At 50.7% G+C, this 23,378-nt stretch overlaps 1 protein-coding gene across 8 annotated transcripts in view; it reads right to left on the bottom strand.

Moving 5' to 3' along the window:
- Positions 1 to 1,541: 1,541 nt before the first annotated feature.
- Positions 1,542 to 23,378, bottom strand: part of TCF7 (transcription factor 7) — a 75,228-nt gene continuing 53,391 nt past the window's right edge. For 2 of the 8 annotated variants that reach the window (XM_064458308.1, XM_064458309.1), the window contains exons 5-12: positions 22,086 to 22,176; positions 18,426 to 18,512; positions 16,370 to 16,480; positions 15,928 to 16,090; positions 15,615 to 15,722; positions 11,667 to 11,715; positions 9,483 to 9,555; positions 1,542 to 5,397 (exon numbers count right to left, since the gene is read on the bottom strand). In XM_064458308.1, the coding sequence (XP_064314378.1) occupies positions 5,097 to 5,397; positions 9,483 to 9,555; positions 11,667 to 11,715; positions 15,615 to 15,722; positions 15,928 to 16,090; positions 16,370 to 16,480; positions 18,426 to 18,512; positions 22,086 to 22,176 (983 nt within the window). In that variant the 3' untranslated portion in view covers positions 1,542 to 5,096. The remainder of the gene's footprint in view (positions 5,398 to 9,482; positions 9,556 to 11,666; positions 11,716 to 15,614; positions 15,723 to 15,927; positions 16,091 to 16,369; positions 16,481 to 18,425; positions 18,513 to 22,085; positions 22,177 to 23,378) is intronic. The other 6 variants (XM_064458310.1, XM_064458311.1, XM_064458313.1 and 3 more) reach the window with 5 other exon arrangements.

The raw sequence follows: 23,378 nt of genomic DNA, 5'->3' as shown, positions 1-23,378 counted from the left end.
GTTTGCAAATGGTTCTAGTTATTTGAAACCAGGCTATCTTACTGTCACGTACTACTGAGAGTAGAAATAATAGCACCAAGGCAGTGGTTAATTGAAATAAAACAGATGTAAAGGTTTTGTTAAATGACTATTGCAAGCTGCTAGTCAGACACAGTGGGCAGCTTGTCAAATGAAGTTGGAAGTGAAATAGCAAGCAATCCAGAAGGATGTATTTTTTCTTTTTGAGGGCTTACCAGCTTTTAGGTAGTCTTTGATGTAACCATTAATGAAAGCATTCATAACTTGCTCTACGGCAGCATTCAAATCCGTGCTTTGGGGCAGCTGCTGCTGCCTTCTGTGTATTCATGAGGTTCTGGGCTTGGCTTTGTGCTAGTGTGCATGTTATATGGGTGTTTTATAGGTATTATATCGTCAGTGGACATAAAATACTCCAGTGCTAGACTTGGATGTGATGAAGCCTTTCCAGCATCCTGTATTGCAAACAGCACACCTCAGTTTAGAAGTTTTACTAGAGAGAAATCTTCCGATGACCATTCTTTCTGTGGCTATATTTGTAGTTCAATATTCAGCTTATCCTGGGTTCTTACAAGAAATAAATCTGTGTGTGAAGTCAGTGTTCCAGAATACACTAGTTCTTTCTGGGAGTGCTGTGTTGCTAATACAGAAGCCTGTACTGTAATTGTGTTCAATGGTAAGGCCTATACAAATTCCTTCAGAACCTTGTCATCAGACTAGGATCTATTTGTTAGCAGCCACTGCTGCACCTAGTGCCTCGCTGCTGTAGGATGAGGAAGAGACAAAGCCACGTAGTTTGTCTTCCTCATTACCTTGCTTCAGCTTTGCTTGCCGTACCCGCACACAACACGCCTGTGATCCTGGGGTAAGACTTGCTAATATTAGAACAGCTTGCCTAAAGTGTAACCTGTGGTGGTCAAATGCTGCCATGGTGGAGCTTCAGCTGAAGCTGCAGGGTCGTGCCAGCTGGTTATGGGTGCTGATGCAAGTGTGGAGGTAGAGCGCAGAGCATGCAGAAGAAAGGGCTAGTCTGGGTGCTCAAAGCATCGTATGGATTTAAGAGACTTCAATATTCTTAGCAGGCCTGGTAGTTAGGTTTCTATACAACTTATTTTGTCTCACTGAAGTTCCCCTGTAGTACTGTCTCAGCTGTGTACTTTGAAAGTCTTGAAAGGGGGGGAGACTGTCCCATTTCCCCCCGTTAAACTTTACGTTGCTGTTTAACTTGTACGGTGCTGCCTTAACCTTTTTCTTTTAAAGTCATGGCATGATCAGGGATAGCTCTTCTTGGCTGAAGTGGTTAAATGTGGGTAGGGAAGGTGAGGTGTCAGTAGGGATTGTAGAAGGAAGGTATTAAGTTTTGGTTTACTATTTCCATCTTACCTATTGAAGACTACTGGAAATTATTCTAAAAACTATTCATACATACAAATGCTGAAGGGGAGGGGAAAAAAAAGAGCAGCCATCCTCTTGAATGCTAAGAAATCGTTATTTGACAGTTTGATAGGATTATAACTTCCAGTGGCCTATTTTGAAGAGCCAGTCTGGCAATTACTTTATTTATAAAGCTATAAACATACTTTGAACATAAAAGCCAAAAAAATACAAACTCAGTGAAGTAAAAAAAATTACAACAAATGATGGATAGTCATTGGACAAATGAAAGTACAGCTGCAAAACATTTATCCCTGCTACATACATACAGTGGTTTTACTTGGTTTAATGAAGTGGTATTTCCATGACTTCTACATTCAAACTGATTTCAGGAATTCAAATACGTATTTCTGGAAGAGTTGAAATTGCTGTAAAAGAACTAAAAAAAAAAAAATTCTTGTTGCAATAAAAAGTTACGGGCAAAGTTTTCCTTCTATTAAAAAAAGAGTATTAACACAGAATAGTAACACTTCATATAGGATTTCTAAAGACGCTTTTTTTTGGTATTAATAAAAGTAACTTTGTTTTGGCATTGGTTATCAGCCGTGGGGCATGTAACGAGAGCTGGTCATGCTTGCTGTTTTGTCTTGGAAAGGGGCAGCTTAAACTTCTCTTATTGGTGTGTTTTGGGAGGAAAAAAAGGTTAAATTTTTCTCAGCTACACCAGTATAAACTGACCGTGTTACAGTACACCAGGCGGATAGTCTGAGTTTACACTGTGGTAGCTGAAAGCCCAGGGTAAGGTCTGGCTACACCGGTACGTATAGAGCAGAGCGGAGGGTCAGACCAGTGCTGCGTTGGAGAACGGGTGTACCTGCTCCAGCTGCCTGGCTGTGGAACTGCTCCTGAGCCGCGAGCGCACGAGGAAGGGCTCCCGGAGAGGGGGGCGGTGGGTTCCAGTGCGCAGCTTTTGCAGGAGTCGGATGGAATAATGGTGAGAGGATGCTGTGACACAGATGGGCCTTTTGCCCGTCAGCGTGCCCTGAACCAAGGCAGGCATCCACAACACTGGAGGGGCTGAAGTAGCCTTGAAATAAATGGGTGAAAGCCCCGGTGAGTTCTGAAATGAGTGATGGCTGGTCTGCGTCCGCTCGTGCCGTTTGGTCCTTGGGCAGGACGCGCAGTTTAATACTGTTCAGGACTTTCCCCTGAATTTCCTCTGGTGTTATTTAGACACATCTGCTGCTTCGTTTATACCCGCCTTTGCTTTGCTGCTAAGTTACATGTTTCATCCAACCACAAAATACCAGTTGGGTATTAAGCTGTGCCAGCTTTACCCCCAGTGCCGAGTTACACCGGGCTGCTGTGGCTGATTTGCCACCTGTGGCGTTTACAGTAGCTGGCGCTTCTACAGCGCCTTACATCAGAGGGTCTCAGAGTGACAAACGGTGAGCTGAGACAGCTATTTTTTTTTTTTTTGTAAGCCTCTTTTTTTTTAAATCAAGTGATAAAAAGAGGCTGTCAGACCTGGGAAGAGTCTGCTGAGTTCCTCTGTTCAGCACTGGAGCATGCTGTTGCCTAAGCTTGCTAAAATAATTTAAAAACGAGCAGGTTGCACATTGATCTAGTGCTATATAGTTAACCCTCTGAGTGCAGTACGTACGTGACTAAGTACGGCAGTCGGTTCAGGTAATGCTACTTCTCTAAGGGTTAAAACGATGCTGTCAAACTTTAAAAATGACTCTTTTTCAAACTTTTCAGGTTTGTGCACGTAGCTTTCATTCAGTGCTTCTGAAGTTACATTTACACAGGAGAGGAATAAAGCGATTGGTTTAGATCTTCTAAACTAAAACTGGAATTAAAAAAATCTACGCTACTATAAGCAAAAGTACCTAAATAAAGGGAATAAACCCAAAGCTGCTCTACAGACTACTCAGGTTTGGTTTTTTTTTTTTTTTAATTTTCAATCTTTGAGGCATAAACTTGTTTAAAAAGTTACGTTCAGCCCAATGTAAAAAATTAGGGTGTTTTTGCGTTAAGAAAAAAATATAAAAATATTTTGTACATTATAAAGGTCATCTTAAATTTCTTGCAGTTCTACAATAATATTACTACATAATTTGTATCCAGTACTCTAAAACCTATTCTGTAAAGTAGAAAAAAATAGTCCGCCCTCTCCCTCAGTGTGGTGTTATTTTTCTCTTCAGCAGTCTAGAATATATTTCTTTCAAGCAGGAAATATTTCCCCTGGACTAGATTGTGGTCTCTGTGAGAAGTCTGTAAACCTGGAGGAAATCAAGAACTTGGATTAATTTGGGATTTGCATCGGTTCAGGGAGATCACAATCTGTCCACAGTGTTTTTTGTTTATCAAGCTCAAAATATAAATAAAGTACCAGAAACTGGTGAACGTTTTCAAGCTGGAGAGAATGCGCTAACGTTCGGCATCATCAGGGGGGTGGAGGGAGGATCTTTTAGAAAAAGCTAGAATAAGTTGTGGTTGTTTGTTTTTTTTTTTTTAGGAAGTTACACACCAAATCATGAAAAATAAAAGGGTTCTGACCGTGCTGGGGGTGCGCGCAGACGGGTGCCTGACGCGGCGAGCAGGGTCGTGTGCCGATCTGCTGCCAGACTGCCCTCGGGAAGGGGAGCGCCGAGCGCGGCAGAGCTCGCACCTCTCCTCCGCCCCGGCCGCTCAGCAGGAGGCGGCTTGTTGGGACGGCGCCGTCCCCTGCCCGGGCCGGGGGCTCCCGCCCTGCCTACGCGCAGAGGTGGGTCAAGGCCCCAGTAGCAAACTGATTTTTTGGGGCTTCGCCCAGCCTATCTGGGGAGATTTCTGGCCGTCCACATCCGCAGTGGACAATTCCAAACAGCAAGGGAGACCCTGCACCGAGCAATCGACCGTCAGACCTCCCAGCGGCCGGGCCAAGCTCCCGTCGCTGTCCGGTTAGCGCTCGCTTTTCCCCTGCCACGCTGTACACTCGCGGAGCGGGACCTGTCTGCGCAGCGACCTGTGACCTGTAAACAATATCTTCCTGTTCTCAAACAAGAAGTTTTAAAAAAATTCACCTCGTTGGTTTAAATATTTCATTTCTCTTGTCAGCCGGTCAGATCAGAAAGCTAGCATCGCTACATCTCATTTTCAGACATGAGGGGCTTTTAAAATTGCTCCTATTCCAGCTTTTCCAGCTCCGTGGTATAACGGCTATGAGAGATCGGTGAGTGAGTGACTATACTTTAAAGCAGCTCGGAAGGCGGGGAGTGGAAGCCAGTGTTAGGCTGCTAGCACCTACCATCTACTGCGGCAAGCTGGGGAGTTCGTCTCTGCTTTCTGCCATACTTGAAGATAATGCAGTAAAAAATACAGAAAGAAAAAACCCAAACAAACAGAAAAAGCAGCACAGGGCAGGGACAAAAGGCTTGTTTACTCGTCAGCACTTTAAATTTTGGCAAAGTACTTATTTTTTACCTCTTGTTTTTTTTTTAAATCACTTTTCTATCTTTAACACCACCCCCTCCCCCCAAAAAAGAAAAAAAAACCAAATGAGTTTTCCAGCATCCGTAAGCCATCCTGTTGCCTAACTTTGCACGTTTTGCAGTGAGACGGGGAATTTGGGTGGGCCTCTGGTCCTTTTCAATGGGCAGCGAAACCAGGCGGGAGAGAGCGAAGTGCCCAGTGTCCCGGCCAAGGCAGCTGGGCGCGTGGGACTATGTCCCCGTGGAGGCCACGCTGTACGCTGGGGACTCTGCGGGCGCAGAAGAGCACCTGGTGGTCAGTCTGGAGGAGCAGGTGGCGGTTTGGAGGTGAGCGGAGACGGGGAAGGGGTCGGGCTGTTCTCTGTGTGCGGAGTCAGCGGGGGCTGCAAGCTTGTCTGAAGGAAAAGCAGAGGAGATGCATTGGAGTGCATCCAGAGGAGAGGGAGGGGAGTCTATAGCACTTCCATCGGAAGAAACTGGGCTGGCACAGCGTCCTTCTCCTTGTAAGTACCGAATGCACTTCTTTTTCCTCCTAAGAACAGTGAAGAGAGTTATCTGTGAATAAAGCGTGAGTTGACGGTCATACGTGAGACCCGCTGCTGCGGCTGCAAGAGCGCGCTGCTCTGTGAGCGGAATTGAAATGGGAAGGCTTCGCCCAGGAAAGGCAGGGAGCGGGTCATAATGACAATTAAAAAAAAAAATCAAATGTCAGTCATAAAAATCGAAACAATACTAAAAATCAGAATGATAATGAAAAAACAATACTAAAAATCAAAATGATAAAGAAAAAACAATACTAAAAATCAAAATTATAATGAAAAAACAATACTAAAAATCAAAATGATAATGAAAAAACAATACTAAAAATCAAACCAATGAAAACCGAAACAATAAATTGAAACAATATTGAGACAAAATTGAAACAATGAAAATGGAAACAATAATAGAAATAATGAAAAAACAATCAAAATAACGAAAATTGAAACAATAAAAGTCAAAACAATAAAAATCGAAACAATAAAAATCGAAACAATAATAAAAAAATCAAAGCAATAATAAAAATCAAATCGAGGAGACCACTTCCCTCCAGCCCAGCACTAAACCACCGTGCGGGCTTCTCTGCTCCTGGGGGGCCGAGCGGGGCGAACGCGCTCCCACCGGGTTCCAGAGGGAAGCGACCCCCCGCCGCGTGAGCCCGCTCCCGCCTGCAGCAGCGCTCACGGGACACGCGTGTGTGCGGCGTCGCGGGGCCACCGCGCCGGCGGGCGCCCGGCCGGCCCTGGGCTCTGCCCGCTCGGCGCCGCCGTGTCGGGAGCGCCAGGACGCGGCCCTCCGCACCGGTTTTGGCCTTTCTCCTAAGGCGATGCAGGTCGGCTCAAACTCTTAACGGTGTCTCTGCCTGCGGCCTGTTTCCTAGCGCCTTCCTCGACGTGTGCCCCATACACCATCAGCTTAGCTCTTCCATCTGCAGCAAAAGCCTCTGATCCCGGCCATCTCTGCATCTCAAAATACTTTATGGTCCTTCCCGACTCAGTGACACAGCGGAGTTGAAAGTGCTCAACAGAGGTTCAGAAAGAGGGAAGAAAATGGCCTGGGACCAGCTGGAGGAAGACACGGTCCGGGACTGCCTGAGGGCCTGCTTTGGATGTCGGACTAGACCTAAGCCCTTCAGAAGACTCGCCGGTCTTCGGAGGACGCATCACCTTTTAAACAGCTAACTAAGCTAAGGAAAAAGTAGCCCTGACAGCGCTCCAGTTCACGCTTCAGCCCGTGGCTCTCCCGGGCAGGACATGTTTGCTGTCACATCTCCCTTAGGAAGCAGAGGTACGAGTACCAGATGGAACGTGGACAGATGCTACAGAGAAAGATTAGGCAGAAGAAGGACCTGAATGAACTGCAACTGTGAAAGACTCAGTCCCGCTCTTCCTTTCTGTGGAGCGTGACAAATAGAGCTCATCAGCCGGGGAAGATTTACTCACAAAAAGGGTTTTTTTTACAGAAAAGTACCCCATCGGCGGCAACTCTCCTCCCCTAGCCCCGCTCTTCTAGCAAGAAGCCCGCTGGGACCGGGAAGATCCCGAAGCCAGGGGTGCCTGGGGAGCAGGGACCAGCATCCCTTCATCCCCCCTGGAGAAGATATTCAGGTTCCCCACTTGTTTGTATGTTATGATTTGGGGGGTCTCAAAATTACAAGTCATACAAGTCCTCGCTGTAACTGCATTTCAGCACGATTTCTCTACACCCCTTGACAATTCTGCTGGTTGGTGTCAAAACCAGGAATATTTAGCCCGAGTTCCAGTTGTCATCTCAGGCCCAGATGCCTTTAACCGCTCCTGGCTACCCAGAGTCAGTCCCTCGCACTGTCTCATGTTGGCTTTACACTCTGTTGAGCTGGTTTTCCTCCTCTTCGCGTGACGGATCCCTCAGGTCACCTCCTGCGGGTCCTCCAACATCTCAGTGTAGTTTTTAACAAAAGAAGTCTCACAATGTCACCTTAATAGTAGTGAGGGAACGATTCCTCTGCTGGAGATAGTATTAATGACTTTATAGCTAAAGAGGCCATATTCCGCCCGCCCGGCTGCCTGCCTCGGCTGTCTCATTTGAGGAAAACAGATCAAATGGAGAACTTGCTAATGCGGGCATACACCTTGCTTTGATCTTACTAATGAAAAACCAGACAAGTGTTAGAATATGTATTAACTAGTCCAGTATTAAACATGACTTTGCACTGGATGTGAACAAGAGAAGTGCTATTACTGCCGTCAGTGTCGTCGTTAGCCGTGGTGACCCAATTAATGCGATATGAAACACGACAGCCCTGCTGAACTGACTATTTAACGCGGAGGTTATTTTACACGGGCTGCAATTTCCCAGAGCAGACAAGCCCGAGGGGAAGCTGTATTTCCCATCGACACCTCAGGAGTAGCTGCCGGATGGGGAGTTGCAATGACCTGCTGGAGATGATACAAATCTATCCATCGTTTCCATTTAAAATAAGGGCAAAAAGAGCAGATCTGATACTACAGATTGCTGATAATGAACTGGTTGGTGGGCTACAGATGACCTGGCTATCACACAGCTAAAGGGATTAGTCCCTCTCCCTTTAGGAACTACAGCACCCTGGAGCGGTTTGCCTGGAGCGAGGGGGAGGAGGGTGAAAGCTCTAGAGCAGGAACACCCAGTTTTAACCAGTTAACCTCTCTCCTGTGGGGTGGAAATCCTCCGGTGGAAGCTGCTCTCCGCAGGTGACCGGAGCACGTGCAACAGGAGCCCGTGAGCTGGCAGCAGCACATTAGTACGCGGAATTGCAGAACAGCTGCGACTAACCAGGGTGTGAGAGGCAAAGGTTAAAAAAATAAAAGCATGCCAAGATCTCCGAGCACTTCAGCAGCCCGTGTTAATCCGGAAGCAGTGAAGAGAAGCTGAATTAAGAGAGTTCAAACGGAGGCAGAGTGAAGTTGGAGGAGCTGCCCGCAGAGCTGCAGCCGTGCCCTGCGCTGCGGTACGGGGCTCTCAGCTCGGTGGCATTGCTGTGTAAGTGACGGGGGGGCTCACAAAAACCCCCCTCTGGACATTCAGTGTAAAGAGACGTTAAGGGAGCTCTGTCCAGATTCTTAAATCAGTTAAAAAATGGTGCTTGATGACATGACCCAGGGTGTAACAGGCGAGCGGGGAGGTTTAGCTGCTGCGCGGCAGGACGCGGCCGCAGGGAGGGGAGCTCACCTCGGGCTCAGCCACCGGGACCTGAGCTCCCGCCGCTGCTGCTCGGGCCACCAGCAAGGTCACGCACCCGCGGGACTCTGCGGGGCTGCGCTTCGGGATTCAGATTTGGGGAGACTAAAGGATTTTAGTCACTTTAAGCTGTCATAAGCACATCAAGCAATATTTTACTTCCAGATTTTGCTGGAGTCCTCAATACATTGGTTTAAAAATGTGCCATGAATCGCAGACCTCTGTCCAGGCTGGAGCCTCTCCATGCTTCTGTGCCCAGGTCCAGAAGCCCTCCAGGAGCTTTTTCTGCCAGGCTGCGCTTGCAGACCCCCTAAGCCAGGTAGCACTTGGTTCATGCACTAGGTTTTACTATCGCCTGGACGTGGCCATTCCCTAGATGCCCAAGGCACAGGGTGCTTGCAAACTGTCTCACTGCGTGCGGCTCTCCCACCCCACGGTGGGCACTGCAAAACTTCAGGGCCAAGAAGGGTTGGATCTCAAAATACATGGTTAGCCCCAGTATAAATAGGAAAAATAAACACATTAACAACTCACTGCTGGCACTAGGGTGCTGTTTATGCAATAGGAAATCTCTAACGGGAAAAAAGCCCTACATCAGCGTCACAGAGGCCTCCACCCTGGAAATAAGCTTTTAACACCAGGGAAGTCCATCAGCCAAGGAACACATACAGCATTACACCAACACTGCCCGTGGCGGGTAAGAAACCCAGGGTTCAGCCTGACCCTTGCAGCTCGGACAACAACTCCTGCCGATGCCCAGAGAAAACCCCAACCCCGCCTGGCCGGAGCAGCCCCCGCCGGCGCTGGGACGGCTGCAGGAGCACACACGGAGCCAAACCCGCTCGCCCAGGAGCACCCCAGCAGCGAGGAGATGCCGATACACACCTGCACGGGCCGCACCAGTCCGTTTGTTGGTTGAGGCCAAAGCGAGCTCTGCATTTCTTAGGAGAGGCAGGATCTGAACACAGAAACATGCGTGGCGGAGAATGGGCAAGGCAGAGGCACAAAGAGGAGGAGGAGCAGGAGGAAGAAAAGAGGCAACATCATTTTAGCCACTTGAACACATGACTAACAGACTACAATCCAATTTTTTTTCTGCAACAGACCAGTGCTGGCACCACCTCTCCTGGAAAAAGGTGATCGTTAGGCAAGTATCAGTGATCACTGCTGGCAGCTGGAGAAGGGGGAGGTTTGGGAAACGGCCTCAGCTCCGGGAAATATGGGCAATTATGGGGAAATTCACGGCTCTTTGAATTTCTTAAGTTTGGAAAAGCTGCCAAATCCCAGAGGCACTGCCTGCCTCCTGCGTCTGCACCCTTACCTGCTCCCTGCCTTTCCAGCAGCGATTAAATGGGGCTGCCAGTGAGCTCGGACTGCGCATGGAAAAGAAGAGGAGGAAATGTTGCAGAAGCAGGCTGAAAGCAGAGTTAGCACCAAGGAAACCCAGGACCAGGTTATTCTGCTCTGCCCCCCCACCATTCGCCTTCCAGTTTTAACAGAAAAGCTATTCTACGTGGCCTTTCCTAAAACAGTCCAGTTTTGCTGTATAATTACGGGACTCATTACGGTGAAGCCCTGTTTGCTTTCAGGCACATCATGGTTTTTTCTCTAGTGTTATAAATGGGATTTGAACAGCACATTTCTGTGCTGGGTTCACGTTCCCTCTTTCAGCCACCACCAGTGCCTCCTGTTGTGTATGAACAGCACTTGGTTTTCATTCCATACCAGGTGAAATTATTATTTTTGTATCACACAGACTAGACATACATATGGCTATATAAATATATATATGTATCTATTACATATAAGCCTAAAAGACTGTATTCCCCTTATCAGTCTAGACACTGAATGAGCTCAACAGTGTTAACTAAATTGAAGATATTACTGGGACATAGTCATGGAATTGCTTTTTATGGACAATTCAAAGAGCTCATCCACCAGCAATTCATTAAATCAATGAGATAATCTGAACTTCATGAATTAATGCAGGCTGCTGGATTCTGGTCGCATGGACGTGTAATCCACAGCAGTAACACCAGAGCTGGACTCCCGTGTCCTAACCCACAAGTGAACTGCCCAGACGCGGCCAGCTGTGCACCCTGGGGACCCCAACTCAGGTGTGATGGTCTGGGCGTGGGTGTGCAAGGCCAGGAGAGCAACAGGCTGACCTGGCCCCCTCCCCAGGGAGCACTTCTGGCGGGAGAGAGAACAAGAGTTTTGCTTAGAAAGCCAACAGCCTGTCATCTGGCCGACTTAATTTCATCCAAAAGTAAAAAGCAATGAGCAGGAACGAACTGGTGGGCTGGAGAGTGGGAAAAGCTCTTTGTAAGTCCATAGGCAATCGCAGAATGGACGTACTGGAAAAAAACAGGCTGTCTAACTTCATGTATACGTGATGCCATAGTGGGCAAGGACAGTCGCTTGATCTTTTATAATGAATACTTAGTGGTACAGACATTATTTATCGCTGACATGGCAGCAATGGTTCGGAAACCAGTACAAAATAGCCTTGGATGATGGGGAGGTGCGTGTCACCAGCTGAAATCTGTCAAAAGGTCCTTTTCTAATAAACAGTGTGGTGCAGGGAGGCAACTGGTACCGGTTTCTAGTGTGACTTTGCTGGAACTGTAGGTTACTTTGAAATGAAAATGAAATCTGGGGTAGTCCCACAGGTGAGCTTCAATCTGTCACTGCATTTAGTCCCATGTGCGGTATTGATGCATTTGAGAGGGGTTTTCTTTAATTAACGGTCTCGGTAGCGCTGATGGGGACATTCACCCTGGATATTTTGAATAGATTAAGTTTAGTGATAATTTATATGAAGTTACACACTTGCCAAAATCTACTATTTTCAGTTTTCATGAACCCCCCCCATGTTCTAATTCAAACGTGTCTATGAAAAAAGTCACAGAAATGTTAATTTACCATGTCTTAAAAAAAAAAAAAAAGCACGTATTTCTTTCATTAAGCTCAGGAGAATAAAAGAAAACATGGTAAAGCACGACAACAGCTTTGCCTTCGGATTATCCCCTCTGAGCAGAAATGAAGGGACAGCCACCGAGCATTTACCTGAGTTGGAATCTTGCTGCTTTTCCCGTGTTCGTCTCTTCTTTTTCCCCTAGGAAAACAAAGGAGAGGCTGTTAGTCCTCACTCCCAGGAGCCTGAGGGTGCTGTGCAGGGTTCTCGGGGCTGGATCGGGCTGCCGGGGAGGGCTGCTGCCGCCTGGGCGAGCAGCCAGGTCCTCGGCTGTAACAGCTGCGGTGCCGCCGGCTCTGCCCGTTCCAGGGAGAGGTGAGCTGGGAATCACTGCAAGGGGATCTGCTCAGGTTCGTCTATGTGGGCATCCCTTTCTTTTCCCCAGCTGCCCAGTCCAATGCTCCGGAGAGGAAACGCAGGAGGAACCCTCAAAGCAACCACCCAGATTTGTGTTCGCACGCATGCCGATGGCCGCCTTTCACATGGCACAAATTTTTCCTGTACCTTTTCTCAGGAATAACCCCTCGCTTCCAGCACCACGGGCAGTTTGACTCATCCCAGAACCACTCTGCACGAGATCCGCACGTATGCAGAACCAGCAACAGAAACTCAGAGGAGCCGGCGGCTGCATCCCTGCTGCCACCCCACCGTGTCTGCTGCACCTTCTGCCCAAGACGCTGCTCCCCAGCTCTGTTTTCGGAGCCCGTGACCGTGCTACAAACACAGCTGAGACCCTGACTGACACTGCAGGCTGCGTAAGAAGGCGCAAGAGAGAATGTGGGTGGATGCAAAACAAATGTAATAAACCCAGCGCCTGTGCCTGCGCTGCTCAGCACCTCTGCCGACTCCTGCCAGTCCTCCTCGGCCCACCCTGATGTAGAATCATCAATCAAATGTCTGATAATTTAATTAATAGATTTACCTAGATTAATAGAGTTAAACAAGATTTACTACATGCAACGGAGGCGGTCTGATCAACAGCTGATCCTCCTGGCGTATTCTTATTCCTCCTCCCTCCTCATATTTCTAAAAAATGCTTTAATGTGGTGCCTTATACCTGAACAGAAATTGCTCTATAATGTGTTACCAGGAGGAGCACCCCTGATTTCAAATGGGAAAGTCAGTTTTAGGAAATAGCCAGAAATTTATTTTTAAATAATACTTATCTATTTCAGCACTTTCACATCTTGGGACCAATCTCTCATTCTGTTTTCTTCCCTCACTTACAAGAAAACCCAATTTTATCCCCAAATTGCCTCTCTGACTCACAATACGCAACAACTCCTAAGGAGCTTATTAAAGAGGGCACAGCGGCGCAGGAGCAAATCTGGCCTGCGTGGAGAAGGCAGCTCGCAGGGCCACCTTTGGCCCTTGACTTTTTATATGACTTCTTGTGGTTTGAGTGAAGGTGGAAAGCTCCGAGCTGCGGTAAGCTTTTGCTTCAGTGTGGGAGCAACTGTATTTCCTGCCTGATATCCGCATCACGTGCTGCAAAAGTGACCTACATTCCTCCTCCTCCCCGCCCAAGCTCCAGAGAGAAAAGCACCTCCTGCAACGACCACAAGACCCGAAGCAGCTGCTTGCTGATGCTGGGAGAGCCGACGTGCGCCTTCAGAGCCCACTAGCCACAGAGGGAAAACTCTTCTGGAGCAAGGAAGTGGCCCTTGCCAAGATGAAGGATGCTACAGGATTGAGATTTCCATGGAGGATGTGCTTGGTCTTGGAGGAAGATGGTGCCTTGCTCTCAGTGATCCTGCTGCCCTCCAGATGCTGATGCTCTTCAGGTGCTGCCGCCCTCCGGAGCCGCCCTTAGAGAAGCCGGGGCAGCACCTCTGGGGCAAAGAAAACCTTTGGTGCTGCCCTGGTTTCTCTAAGGGTGGCTCTGGAGGGTGGCAGCATCCAGCACTGATCCTGTAAAGCTACATATGGATGCTGAGCTCCTGGTCTGTGTTTGCAAGGAGGCAGGGATACCTGTACTGCTGCAGGGAAACACGGGCTGGGGGCTTCCTGTAACCTGTGCTTTCTCTGCGTCATCTCTGCCCTCTATTTTTTTTTTGCTTTTTAGGGTCTTTTTGGTCTGTTTAAGGGTGTTTTCTCACCCTCAATGGAGTTTGGGCTTTCTGGAAGGAGGACTCGGATCAGGGTGGGCTGGACGGGTGCTTGCTGTGTGGCTCCCAGGGGAAAGAAAGCAGCTGCGACCGAAATGACAGAGCCTTAGATCAAAGGGCAGAGCCCTAGAGTCGATGGACGGACATTTGAAGACTTACGTGTGCTTTGCTCCACGTCTCTAAGGCGCTCATTAGGCATGTAAGATCAAACCAGTTGAGAAAGCCACTAGAAAAGACCCGGCGTGTATCCTGTGCTTCTGGGGTACCGCTACACCTATGCAACCTCGTTTAACACGATGCCACTGAAGTGGTTAACATGGCTAAGAGGAAGTGATTTTTTTTTTTAAGAGTAACCTTTAAATGTTCCAGGGAATACCCTGGAGGCTTCCCAAGTGCTGTCCCTACCACTATGAGGCGTGAAACAGCTCAGTCCCGCCAGCCCAGGAGCCGCCGCCACTTCTTCCTGGGGAGTGGGGGGCCCTGGGAGTCCCAGCCATGCCAGCGTGGGTGGTCCATGGCAGCCCTTCCAAAAAGAGCCACTATTTTAGATGTAGAGACAAGTTATCTCTCTATAAAAACCAAACACAGTTTTTTCTGCTCACACCTTGGGGATAGGTTTGGCATTGACTACCATGGCAATGTACCTTGCTACAGCCAAAACTGGGGAAGAGCAAGGCTGGAGCTTCCCTCCTTTCCCTTGTACACAGGGAAGGCTCTTCTGGACATGGGAATGCACCTTCCCAACACTCAGCATGTTTCAGGGACCTCTGCACTAGTTAATTTTTATTGCTGAGAACCACTATGTGCTGCGTGGCTCAGCTGCTCCGTCCAGCAGCCACTGCCTGGTTTGGGGGACTTTCTTTTCCTTTTTCAATCTGGAAAGGTTTTTTTTTTTTCCCCGTAACAGCAAACTTGGTTGGGAAACAGGCTCGCCAAAGAGCCGGGTTGAGCTCGCGAGCTCACAGAATGAGCAGTGCTGTCGTCTGCATTCGCTCAAATTGCATTTGGATACTTCGAACGTGGCATGGTTATCTGGTCAGGGTCCTCAAATAATGACTGCTCAGGGTGGGATCAAGGTCGCCGAGGGACAGACAGAAACTCGTCGGCTGTCATCCTGCGAGCATCGTTACACGCCCTGCAATACACGGGGCTGCTGCTTGGGATGCAACCCCATGGAGAGTCCGAAATCGGACCTGAACAGCCTGCGAGACTCATATAAAGCAGCTTACGCTCTGCTATTTTGCCTTTTTCACAATTATTTCCCATTACTATTATGCTCCCGTGACCATGGCTTGGGCAGACACCCTGTGCTAGTTTTAAACCCGCAGAACAGAGCCAGCAGCCTGCAATTCAGCAAATCCCCCCAAACCCGCAGCGAGTCCTTGGCTCAGCCCCATGGGGCCGGGGCTACGGAGCCCACGGTACCCAACCCCATGATTTCAAGCTGACGAACACGGCGCTACCACAAAGCGAATGGTGCTGAGCAGGCTACAGGTGCCTGTTCAGCGCCCCCGGCCATCCCAACCTGAATTTCTCTTCCCGCATGTCTGCCCCATGCTCTGCTCCCACTGGGCTGGTGTCTCAGCTGCTGCCCAAGATGCACAAAGCAGTGGATTTCCACGCAATTATATATCCAAAGATCATCCGCATCATTTAAAAGTTCCCCTTCCTTTCTAGTTGTATTTACTTGGACAATAAGCGACCAGGTGGTTGTGGTAGCTGGGGAGCTATAACATGTGTGCTACGGATAGGCAATGAGCCAAGAGGATGTTCAAAGCACTCCTGAAAGGTGAATTTCTACAGCTATCGTGCCATCAGGAATGGCATTACCAGGGACAGGTGGGTTGTTTGGCAAACACCAGTTGTCAGCCCGCCCTGGGTCATTTCTGGCCATGCCATGGGGAGGGGGTCCGAGCCGCAGAAGCCACTCACGTAGTTGTCTCTGGCAGACCAGCCGGGGTAGAGCTGCATGTGGAGCTGCCGTTCCTTGCGAGCCAGTTCGTAGTACTTGGCCTGCTCCTCCCGGGACAGCGCGTGCCACTGCAAGGACAAGCGCGGCGGTGAGACGTGGCCCCGCTGTCCCCTCCCGCATCAGCCCTCCCAGCCCCTCCCCACCGCAGCCGCCCCGCTCCGGGGATAAGAGAACCTGGGTTTGAAAGCAGATGGTTGTTACGTGCTTAAAAGCAGCTGTAAGGGACAGGGATGCTGCAGTGGGACGACGGCACCGAGCCCCGCGTGCTCTTACCCTCCTTCCCAAGATCTGGTTGATGGCGGCGCTCTCTTTCAGGGTGCATTCGGCAATGACTTTCGCCCGCATTTCTTTCATATACAACATGAAAGCGTTCAGGGGCTTCTTGATAGTGGGCTTCTTGGCTTCCTTCTCTCTCTTTGGTTCTGGTTGAGGTTTCCTTGGTGGGACCAAAAGAGGAGCTGTCAGCACCAGAGCCGCCCTCCGGCCTGTCTGCCTGCTGGCAGACGAGCTCAGCACAAGACTCGACACCAAACCACCCCGACAGCACTAGCAGGTGGGGGGCCTGAGATCTGCACCTCGGATGCACGCCGTTGCCTGATGCGGGTAGAGCTTGGTGTTCATCCATCCACCCCCCCCATGCAAGCATTAACAGGGATAAATGAAATGGTTATTAAGGCGCTAACGCTGTTGAGCCCTGCCGTCACTCCCAACTTACATGTTCCGGTCATAGTGCTCCATCTCTTGCTTGCCGGAGTGGGGCACGATGGCGGGGTGCGGGATGCCGGAGGTGTGCATGCCGGAGCCCAGCATCAGCGGGTGAGTGAACCTGCAACAGAAAGCGGATGAGCCGTGCCGGGGCTGCTCGGGATGCTTGGGCAGCCGGAGCGACGTGTCTCACGAGATGGCACTCTGACGTGGCAGAAGCAGACGGTAAGCGGAGGACACGGAAAGCAAACCCACGGGTGCTGCTGGGCTGGTGTGGGGCAGGCAGCGCCCATCACCCACACTGGCAGCAGGCATGGCCGGCTGAGCCACGGGCACGTGGGTGGAAAGGGTCCGGGTGCTGCGCAGCGGCGAGGGAACCAGCCGGCAGCGGGAGCCAGCCTGACCGAGATCAAGGGCGCTTTCAACCAGCAGTCTCAGCTACTCAGAGCTCTGTTGTTGCTATATCTTATTAGTGCTGCAGAAAGGAACAACAAACTCAACCCAGGGTTTGGATGGGAGAGATTAGGACCACCCCACACCTTTCTTTTAAAAAGAAATAGCATAAGTCTGAACATGAACCAAACTGCAACTCTAGGAGGTGCACCTTGCCTAAGCAATGTTCTCCACCAACACGGGTCTGAGATCACGAGAGCTCTCGCTAGCTTTCAAGCTTCATTAGCTCTCTTGAGAATTTTAGAGGGTAAAGCCAGCGCAGTCAGCTTTGCCAAGCTTGCCACTTTACGACTGCAGCTTGAGATGGCAGAATTGCCCATGGGAGATGAACTGTTCATTAGATATGCTGGCACAAAAAGAAAAGCTGTTTAATTTAATCCACCAGCACAGCCTGATCCTTATCTGACCAGGTGTACTTTCTCAGCTGCAGCAGCGCTGCAAAATCCACCCCAAAATCCTGCGAGCAGGAGCGCCTGTGCCAGGCTTGGGGAGGCTGCTGGGCCTCTGCAGGGAACCGTTAGCTCCTCTCTGGCCTTCAGCTTCGAGGCTGGGCAAAGCGATGCCTCAGGGAGCAGGGAGGGCTGGCAGTGCTCCCTCGCCTCGGTTGGAGGGATAAGGGTTTGCACGGATCGAGGTTTTTTTTGCATGGGTAAGGATTTGCATGGTTTTCCTGCAGGAATCCTCCACTAACGACTCTTCAGGACAACACAAAGCAGAAGCAAAAGCTGGTGCATGAGCACACACAGCGTACACGGGCATCCTTGTGGCGCTGCCCTCCTCGCTGGAGCCACGGGGGCTTTGCCCACCGGCACGCCCAGAGGAGCTGGGCTCTATGACTTCCATCCACAGGGGATGTATTGTGCTCACCGGGACATCACTGGGGTCTGGGTATATTTACAGAGGGCAAAATTTGGTCCTGGGTGACCATAACCTTGCAGTATGAACGGTTCGGGGCTGTGCTGTGTGGCCTGACTCGCTCCATGTTTAAGGCAGGTTGTGCCGCAGGACCAGATCCCCGGAGGGGGAAGCAGGGAAGCGACGTGGCCAGCTCCTGCCGACCCCTTCCCGTGCACAGGGTCCGGCCCATGACCGTGCCAGCCCCGCGCTGCCCAGTGATGGGACGGGGGAGGCAGGAGCTTAGATCTCAGAAGGCTGAGTAGTACCGATGGGAGGACAGCAAATTGCTGCCCACTGCCTGTCCTGCTTTTAAGGCTGAGAGCAAATAAAAAGGGTCGCTCTCTGCAGAGCAAAGCTCAGTGGTGGTGGCCACAGGGGTGTATTCAGAATTAGGGTTAGTGACAAGGAGCAAAATCCTGAGCAACAGATTTCACCCCTTCTTCCCAATGCTGAGCTGAAGGCAGGGGTTTCTGGCTTTGTTTTGACTTCTGCAGGCTAGAACCCAATCGCTATGCATCCTCCCGGGATGCTCGATATTCCCCTGACTGCTCTTTGGACGAGGCACTGCCTAAAAGCTCCTTCCCTTCCCACGGCTGCCCGAGGAAGGCGCGTGGCCGTCCCTGGGTGGCCGCGCTCTGCTGCAAGCTCCTACCGCACAAACTGCAAGCTGCGAGACCAGCCGAGCTGCTGCCCTGTCTCACACAGCTCATACTCACCTGGAGAAAGAAGCCCCAGCAGAAAGCGCTGACGAATACGGCTGTCTAAATCCACATGACGGGAGCGGATAGACAGACTGGCTCTGCCTGGGATCGGGAAGAAAGAGTCTATAAAGTATCCACAGCTACGTGGTGTTTCCTAAAGATACCTTTTGCTAAGGGGACTCAGAGCACCGATGCCCCAGGAGCTGTGCCTGGTGGGATGCTCGGGGTGTCCCCTGGGCTCAAGGGGCAATGAGGGACTTGGACTTTATTTTGTGGGAAGCTGGGCCTCCCTGAAAAGGTTGGACCCAACTCTGACCCCCCCCTCCATCCCCTGTGTTGAGTAGCACTGCAGCTTTGAGTTTATCCTGTTAAAACACGAAGTGCGAGGTGTGCTGAAAAATTAGAAGACGTTGCTATTGCACAGAAGAAGTTGCTTAAAAGAGCGCAGTTTGAACGAAAAACTAAAGCCTGCTCAGAGTCTCTCTCTGTGCAGTGCACAACAGGCTGTGCCGCCACGGGCTGCACCGAGAGGATGCCCAGGCACGGGAACCTCCAGGTGTTCAGAGAGAAAACACCTACTCTGCCCTTGTACATGCTTCAGAAATGCTCTAATTTTCCCAGCGCATCCTTTTAAGGATGCCTGTCATTTTTAAACAAGCCAAAAGCTTCATCCCATGTTTCTTTTGAAAGTTGTTTCATACAGGGGACTGGGCATGTACCAGTGTTGGAGCTGGAAATTATTTTTAGGATAGTAAAATAACTATGCAGGAAGTTCCTCGTTGTTCCCAGCAAGGGGAACCCCCCCGTGTTTTCATACAGAGATAGCTCAAAAATACCTTGACTCGTTCTGCAAACCTGCCAAAAGATGCTCCCAGACTAAAACTGCACATGGAAACGGAGATGCCCGAGGAGGACGCGACAGGGTGCTTAAACCCGCGCGCACACCCGTGCTCCTCCGGCCAGCCGGCACAGAGCTGTGCCTAAGACCAGCACCAGCTACTTTCAGCTCTAAAAAGCAAAAAAAGAAAAACCAAACCCCTTTAAATGCGGTGCCACCCTACTGCCCTGCAAAGGACCGAGCTCCTGGATGCCAGGGATTTTTCTGGCAGTTTCTGCCGTGAAGGGGAATAACGACAGTGCCGCGGCAGTCAGGCCCTCGAGCCGTGCTGGGGAGGAAAGAGGTTTCTGTTTCTGCGGCTCCAGGAGCTGCTGTGTCTCAGCTTGACTGAAATCTGCAGCATCTGTCTGAAGGAAAGGCAGCCGAGGCGGCGGAGCTCTGTTTACACTCTGCCAGGCAGAAGCCCTCTCCCACCCCTTAGATGTCGGTGGGTATAAACACACCGACAAACAGCCAAGTGCTACCGCGCATCGGGAAACCGAAACGACCTTTGAAGTTGAACGCGGCTGCCCCAGGGCCAAGAAAATACTCGGAGCTAATCCAGAAGCGACATGCGTTACTGCAGAGGCTGAAATATTGGGATAGAGAAAGAGCCGGGCCCTCATGGCTTCATTCAACGTGGTTCTGATGTGCAAATTAATGCAATTGCAAAATCAATCCCTGATGGTCAGGAATGCACGATTACAGCCCATATCACCCGGTGATGGGAGGGTGGCTTGGAAAGAAGACATGGGATACCCGTGGAGGGACCACCATGGCACTGCCGCCGCTCGGCCCGGGAAGGCGGTGAGCGACACGGCTCGCAGGCTGCCAGCTGATGTTTGCTGCCAGGCTCCTGTGAGCAAAACTCACTTGACTGGACTCTTGGAAGCTTTTATCCGACCGTCATCCCCACTAATTACAGAGAGAGTGATTGCAGCTCCTCCTCCCGAAGCACTTGGTGCGAACAAAGCCCATTTCTGCCCAGCTCCTGCCTGCTGGCTCGCGGAGGAAAAGCTGCTTCCCGCGTGTGGCCACCCTGGCTCAGCATCCCCAGCACGAGCATCCCCGGCACACAGCCCCTGCCGCCCGCTGCCTCCTGCACGGGGTCAACGCTGCTGCTTCTGCACCCACCCGCACCCACGTGCAGAGCCTCGGCTGAGGCCTGGGCACTTCAGAAAAGGTTTTGGGGCTCTTTCTGTAAATTTTGGGCGGGAAAATGGATGAGCAAAGGCTCTATTAGAGACACGCACTTGGAGGTGCTGCTCTCTGCTCCGTCGGGCTGTTTGTTGCTTTACCGTATCTGCTCTATTAGTCACTAATGAACATGTCTGACGAGGTTGCTCGAGGATGCCAAACCCCGCAGATGCTGGAGCAGCTCTCAGCAATGCAAACTCCCTCTGCCACCAACCAAACGACAAAACCTCGTGCAAACCGGACTTTTTCCCCTCCACGCACCCAGGGCTGCCTTTAACAGCATCCCACCCCAAGAACGGACCTTGCATTTGGCAAACAGGCTCCTTTCTCACCCCCAACTATTTCTTTTATGTTATAGCACAGTCACCCCAGTACTTGTTTTTCCTCAGGATGAATCACATCATATGAGGAGTTAAATCATCGCCCAAGAGTAGCAGATTTAGCACAGAAGGCAAAATGTAATCTCTTTGAAGCTGAACCCTGTATCAAAGGCCTCAGCCTCTGTTTCCTTGTGGTTAAATATCTGGAACATGAAATTCAATAACAAAACAAAAAGCTAACATTTTACTTTGTGTTTTAATGTCTTCGCCTCTGCTATTTTGCAGTATGTTCTTGTACCTGGAGGTCTCTGCTGGGCTTTGCTGGGATTTTATCAGCCGGCACCAGGAGGGACCTGGCCGCCTGCTCCCGCAATTGCCCTCCCCTTGTCCTGACCACCCTGACCCGCCGCCTGCAGCCACCAGCCTCCCCGCGAGCCTCTGCAAGGTCCCTGCGCCACCAACTGGGATTAAAAATTAATCTGAAGAGTGACGATGCCCACACGGCACCGCCCGCCAGACCTGCTCCCTCGGTGTGCTTACGATCACGGTGACAAAAGCCAGTGGCAATGACCACAGAGCACATACCGGTGTATTTTTAACTCATGTCCTTGGGGCAGGTTTCCCAATGGGCTCCGCTTTGTGGGATGCTCCTTGGGGCTGGCTCATGCAGGGGGGTACTTTTTGGGAGTGCTCTAGCTCACGGTCCCTCCCTCCCTGTCACCCCTGGGGCAGCCGAGCTGGCCGCGCTGCAGCCAGGCTGCGGGTGCCAGGGTTGTTCACCAGGGCAGGTCTCTGCCGCAATGTCAGACCCTGAGAAGCACCATGGCCCGGTGGATGGAGCATCCCGTTTATTATGCCACGCCAGCGGCACACTCTGGGAAAGCACTAGTTGTGTTGAAAACCCCAGTGAGGGAGAAAATTACCTCTTATTCAAAAAGAGAGGCTTTTCTTATGATTAGGAGAGGTGGGTAGGAAGCTAATCTGCACAGGGAGCTAGATGTAAGGCAGGAGACCGTTTTGAATGGGGCAGGTTGTAGCCCCGCTCCAGGGATGCCCCAGCCAGGACAAAGCCTTCAGCCTCTCCATGGATCTGCTCCCCATCTCTAAAACAGGGCTAAATCCTCCTCCCCATCACGCAGCATGCAGAAGGGATGAAGCCGGAGCGAAAGCACCATGGAGGTTATGGAGAACAGCTGCACGCGGTTTGTTTCAATAAAGCATCCCCCGTATGGAGCGGCCGGTGGGCTGGGGGCTGCACGGGGCCCAGCCCTCCACACTCACCATCCCATCGACGGCGTGATCTGTCCAACTCCACCGGGAGGGAGGGGGTAGAAACCGGGGATGTCTGAGGTCTGGGAAGGACGGTGCACTCCTGGGAGAAGGGAGAAGGAGATGAGCTGGACCCAGCACTGCGCTTCCCGGCTGACCCGGACCACTCCCGAGCCCCCGGATGCTCCATCTATGGGCACTTGTGGGCAGCCCGGAATATATGAGAAATAGCTGTCTGCAAGTGGCAGGATATTGTAATCTCCCTTTTTATTGCTGTGGTTCTCTCTGTGGGGATGAGGTGGGTCGTCCACGTTGCTGCAGAATCACACACACTAGTGTAACAGGGTGGGGAAGGCAGCTTGCTCCTGCACAAGCATCATCCCTGCTCCACGCCACCCTGAGGCCAAGCAGCCCCTTGCTTTGGTAAGGATTTGATGGACTCCAGACATCCCTCTGCCCTTCCCAGTGAGCCTGTTTAGGTGCACAACAGATGGCCAAAGCCATTCCTACATCCCCTTCCCATCAGCCATCCCCGGGACCCTCCATGAGCCGCCAGCGGGGATGCTCCAGCAAGCACCACTTCTCTTGATTTTAAACAGTTTGAGCCCCCATTCAAAGCAACCATTTTGCAGGCTCTGCGGGTGCCAGGGAACAGCAGAGGTGGGTATGGTGCCAGCTGGGAATTCACCCTTCGCACGGGGAATCCCTGCGTGATCTTCAAAGCCACTGGCACAGGCGGCACGGCCAGAGGAGACAGCCGCAGCATCTCTCCGTTTCTATCTGGACTTGAAAACAGCCTGAGGAGCCCGGGGCTGCAGGTGGGACTCAGACAACCGCGGTGCTTCTGGCAAAAGCAGCCTCCAGCTGACCCCCAGACTAGAAAACGTGGAGGGGAGCTGGGGCTGGGCTCTGCCGCAGCAACGTGTAATGCTGACTGCTAACGAGCCTCAGACTACAAATCGTGTACAGAGATTGTCCAGCAGCTGTCCTGGGCAATAAATAACTTGAATAAATTGGTGATTAGTTGCAAGCAGTTTGCAAACTCAGAATTCTGGATTACCCTCCTAGGTGTATTAATGATATATTATTAATTAGAAATGACATCAACAGATTCCAAGCATCTTATTAGGAGTTAGCTAAAATAAATACATAACTGAACTGAAAGGGATATGTGACTTAGTCCGAGAGTTACCTACGGCTGTGCTCAAGTGTGATGCAGCAGCCCCCTGAAGGTCAAACACAACCAGCATCTGCGTTAGGCAGCTGCCAGGATCTCCTGAGATTTGGACCTCCAACAACACAAGT

This window comes from Phalacrocorax carbo, chromosome 8 (assembly GCF_963921805.1).
Source record: "Phalacrocorax carbo chromosome 8, bPhaCar2.1, whole genome shotgun sequence".
NCBI classification, from domain to species: Eukaryota; Metazoa; Chordata; class Aves; order Suliformes; family Phalacrocoracidae; genus Phalacrocorax; species Phalacrocorax carbo.
This window is presented reverse-complemented; position numbering and strand designations above follow the sequence as displayed.